Source organism: Carex rostrata, chromosome 7 (genome assembly GCF_964058835.1).
Source record: "Carex rostrata chromosome 7, lpCarRost1.2, whole genome shotgun sequence".
NCBI lineage: Eukaryota > Viridiplantae > Streptophyta > Magnoliopsida > Poales > Cyperaceae > Carex > Carex rostrata.
The window spans coordinates 9,477,960-9,482,135 of record NC_135924.1 but is presented as its reverse complement, the minus strand read 5'-3'; the positions used below and the strand labels follow the sequence as shown (position 1 = coordinate 9,482,135).

At 41.1% G+C, this 4,176-nt stretch overlaps 1 protein-coding gene across 2 annotated transcripts; it reads right to left on the bottom strand.

Moving 5' to 3' along the window:
* Window positions 1-3,974, bottom strand: PEPKR1 (phosphoenolpyruvate carboxylase-related kinase 1). 2 transcript variants are annotated; one of them, XM_078304881.1, is made up of 5 exons: window positions 3,804-3,974; window positions 2,686-3,417; window positions 1,897-2,193; window positions 1,178-1,567; window positions 1-529 (listed from the first exon to the last, which is right to left on the bottom strand). In XM_078304881.1, exons 2-5 carry the CDS (start codon window positions 3,269-3,271, stop codon window positions 258-260), a joined length of 1,545 nt encoding a protein of 514 aa, XP_078161007.1. In that variant the 5' UTR covers window positions 3,272-3,417; window positions 3,804-3,974; the 3' UTR covers window positions 1-257. The 2 variants fall into 2 exon arrangements, with proteins under 2 accessions (XP_078161007.1, XP_078161008.1); XM_078304882.1 differs by having other exon boundaries at window positions 1-513; window positions 1,165-1,567; window positions 3,804-3,943.
* Between the last annotated feature and the right edge of the window lie 202 nt (window positions 3,975-4,176).

Sequence of the window (4,176 nt, the reverse complement as noted above, 5' to 3'; positions counted from 1 at the left end):
TTTTCTTATCACACAAAATTGCAAATGGCTCTTCTACTGATGTCTCAGATTAGGTACACCACAATTCAAATTTCACAAACTATCAGTAGCCTCAATCTATAATTAATATCATATGTCCGGCATTTCACTCTTACACCAACCATTCAGACCACCTTTCACAACAGTTTACAAAACATAGCCATAGAAAGATTCCGTGATCACATACATATCTCACAATTTCGTACATGCTAACCTAAACCGAATCTAAAGCTGAAACATCAACAAACAAGTGATGATCTGAGAGACGGTGCCATGGAAAGATCTGTGCATGAGGCCCAGCGTATAATTGACTCTGACACAGTCAAGTCAAGCTGGTCCATCTCGCCAAGCCCGATAGTGTGGTTTCTCTTTCTCCTACTGCTGTGGTCGCTGCTACTTCCTGTTGTTCTAGATAAGTTCCCCTTTGTAACCCTGCCAATATCTGCCGATTCCAATCTGTTTAACGAGGCACATGTTTCTTTTGATGTCGCACACCTCTCAGAGTCATTCTCTGCATCAGTTGGCATAATTTAGTCAAAGGAGTACAATTTCTTAGATAGCGAGTGCAGATAACTTAAAACTTCTCTTTAACTCTCTCTTATATACTGTCAATATTTTCTTCAGTAATTTAGGGACTCGATGGAGGCTCTAATACCCATGTTCAGCCAAAGATTCGTTGACAAAAACCTTCAAATAGCCTAATCCCTACAGTCATGTTTGGTTGTGGAATAAGAGGTGGAGTAAACCTCTTACTCCACACCTAAGCCACCAAACGAGGAGTAATATAGAAGGATTAAGATGGAGTAAGAGATGAGTTAATCCGGAGTAATTTACAACACCTCTCTAGGTGGATTAACTTACTCACACTTACTCCACCTGTAGGGCCCACTGTCATAGGAAGAGGTTCATTTCTCAATATCTTACTCCTCCATGTGGATTAATTTAAGCCATAACTTCAACTACCAAACATGTGTAAAATATAAAGAGTAAGATGGAATATGTAATTTAATCCTCATTAACTTTACTTCACAACCAAACATGATCTATATAACTTAATACTAGTTTGGCCATGTACCATACCAGTCATTCTTGATACAAATCATCAATCAGCACAGAGGTACAGTATAACAACAAAAAAACCAACACTTCAACAACATACCTGTTCCGATCTGATTGGATGCCTCTGGTCTCAAATCAACCTGATCTTCACTTCTGCCAAGAGGGCTGAAAGAAAAACTCGGCATAGAAGGAATTGGTGAAGAAAACTCAGCATCGCTGCTGAAAGAAAATCCAATATTTTTAGTAGGTGTGGTTTCTGCAAGAAAAGCTGAAAAAGAAGACCGGCACGTGAAAGTTGGTGAGCAACAATTATCTGGTCTGGTTTGGCATGGATCCGGGGTTGGAGTGCTGAAGCTGACGTCACGGCAGGGGGTGACTTGCTGGCTGGAGAAGGAGAAAGAACCAATCTCCTGTTGCATCAGGTTGGTGCCATATAATTGGTTACATGGGGCGGGAGGTTGATTACAATGTTCTGTTATCCAAGGGTGATCTGTAGGAGAAAAAATTTCTTGTTTTAGATATTTGTACATACCAACTTGTATTGATAAAAACTTTAATGTAGTGCGAGGAACAGATCCGTGCCAATCATGACTGCTATATCAGGAGCACCATAGCATGCTGGTATAGGTAAACTACCGGCATTCCCAATCTAATTACCACATTGACAAAAAACACTAACCCAATAGCACGAAATTGACCCCAAAATAACCCCCCCCCCCCCCCCCCCCCCCCACCTCCTCCCCACCAACCACCAGTTAGTATAGCCCCGAACACCAAGCTCGTGCTGAAAGCATCACAAATGGAAAAAGATCATCTTACCTAAAACCTCTTTAGGATGAAGTCTCTGCCTGGGGTTCCGCTTCAACATGCCAGAAATCAACTCCTTGGCCGGGACAGAAACCTGGTCCCATGGATCGGAGGGGAACTGAAGCTCGTTTGACTTGATCGACTCAAAAATCTTTGACTTGGTCTTGCCCCAGAAAGGTGGCATCCCACTTAGGAGGATGTACAGAATTACCCCGGCAGACCATACATCAGCTGCCTCGTTGTAGCCACCGGAGAGCACCTCTGGAGCTATGTAAAAGGGGCTTCCTACCATTCCATGCAAGCTTTTACCTAAATAATACGAAATTTGAATTTGAATTGAGAATTCCATGTCAATTACATGGTGATTGATCCTTTATCTAATACGAGCAGCTTCAGGACATGATCGTTCATATTTGCTTGAATTTATTATATTTCATTTACATTCATAGATTTTAAATTTATTTATCCATTTTTTTTGGAGGGGTTGGACTAGTACATTCTGTATATTCCTAATTAAACAAAACCCAGGTATGCATTCCTTTCAAAAGGTTTCTAAATCAATCATTGAGCTTCTAAAGGAAGCCATTTTATCATAGGAAACAAAACTACGAACCAGTGGCCTCACGTTGGCAGTATGCACAAATAGTCCAATGGTGGCGACATGGCACTTATACATATAAATTCACTACTGATGTAATCAGTGAAATTTTCATTAAGATCTGGTGGAACTTCAATGAAAAAAAAATACCAAAGTTATACAAAATCGGCCCAATAATTAACAACAAAAATCCATAAATTTACCTGGCGTGATATAAGTAGCTAGCCCAAAATCTGCCAATTTTATCTGAGAATAAGCTGATTTACTTGCGAGAAGAATATTTTCCGGCTTTAAATCTCTGTGAATAATTCCCTTTTCGTGGCAATACATCACTACTTCTATTAAATTCCTAAACAGCACCGCCGCTTCATGCTCAGAAAATCTCCCATGCTTCTCTAGCCTATGAAACAGCTCGCCTCCTGCACACAACTCCATCACAAGGTGCACATATTCTTCTTCTTCATACACCGCCTTTAGGTCGACCACATTTGGATGGCCCGACAAGCGGGCCATGACCTCTATTTCAAGTTTAACACTGTTCAAGTCGTCTGATGAGATTAATCGGTCTTTAGAGATTGACTTGCACGCAAGGGTTTCACTGGTGACTAAGTCAGTGCAGGTTCGAATCACACCAAATTGGCCCCACCCAAGCTGCGGACCCAGCAGGTAACGGTCTTCTAGAAAAGAGATGTGGGGGGTTTCCAAGATCGGGTTGCGCAGAGACGGTACTTTGTAGGAAGTGTGGTAGGGTTGGTTGGCTGTACCGTTGCTTCTAGAAGCAACAGCCATTTAACAGATGGATTGCCCGCCTAAAGATGAAACTTCAGCTTCCTTCTCTCATTTTTCTTCTTCCTTTGCTGGTAATTGATGCGGAGATTACGGCTTTTTGCAAAGCCTTGGTTTGAGTTTGAAGCCTCAGCAATCCATTGGAGAACCTGAGGAAATATTCCATCCTTGTCAGGAATCTGATTAGAAAATCACAAAGGATTGCAACTTTGTTGAAATTTAAGGCGATTAAGAACCAAGAAAACCGGCCCCGTTAAAAAGGTTAACAACAGAATGGGGTACAACCCCAGAAAAATTCAAATCTCAAAATTTGGCAACAGTACAGCACAGCAACGACAACACTGGATCTAAGACGAAAATGACTTTCTCTAGAGAATTACAGAGAAAATGAATTCCAGCGACGACAGCAGAAACAAAGCTCGAATTACCCAGATCCAGCGATTTTGTGCGGGAAAAAGTTCGAATTTTTTTTTTAAAATTCGACCTAATTAGTTAAAAATGGTGGCAAAACAAAAGGAGCGGAAGAAGAACTTGCCTTGCTTATAAAACAAGAAGAAAACTAAAGAGAAGCAAACGATGGAGAAGAAGAAGCAGGTGAGTGGAAGCGTAGAAAAGTGTAGACCTGTTCTTCGCAAATGGAGAGGAAAGCGGATGTGGGGTTGGGTTGGGCAGCCTCGCGAAATTCCGTTGGTGGAATGGAAGCCCCCACTTCTTTAATTTTTCTCTTCTTTTTTCTTGTTTATTTTAATAGTGCAAATTGGCGATGTGTGTTTATTTTGAATTATAGGTGGTAAGGTGGGCATACTATTAACCGTTCCTCTCCAATCCCTAATGTATACAATTATACTATGGAAGGATCTAAAGTGTCTATTTTTGTATCGTAAGGCCTGTTTTGAATCTGCGTGAAA

What these genes read in the sequence shown, in the direction of transcription:
- PEPKR1 (XM_078304881.1), bottom strand. Translation starts at nt 3,271, where the DNA reads ATGGCTGTTGCTTCTAGAAGCAACGGTACAGCCAACCAACCCTACCAC. An exon ending in AGCTACTTATATCACGCCAG is followed by an intron (nt 2,194 to 2,685) that starts GTAAATTTATGG and finishes CGTATTATTTAG; the next exon opens with GTAAAAGCTTGCATGGAATG. An exon ending in TCATCCTAAAGAGGTTTTAG is followed by an intron (nt 1,568 to 1,896) that starts GTAAGATGATCT and finishes TTTCTCCTACAG; the next exon opens with ATCACCCTTGGATAACAGAA.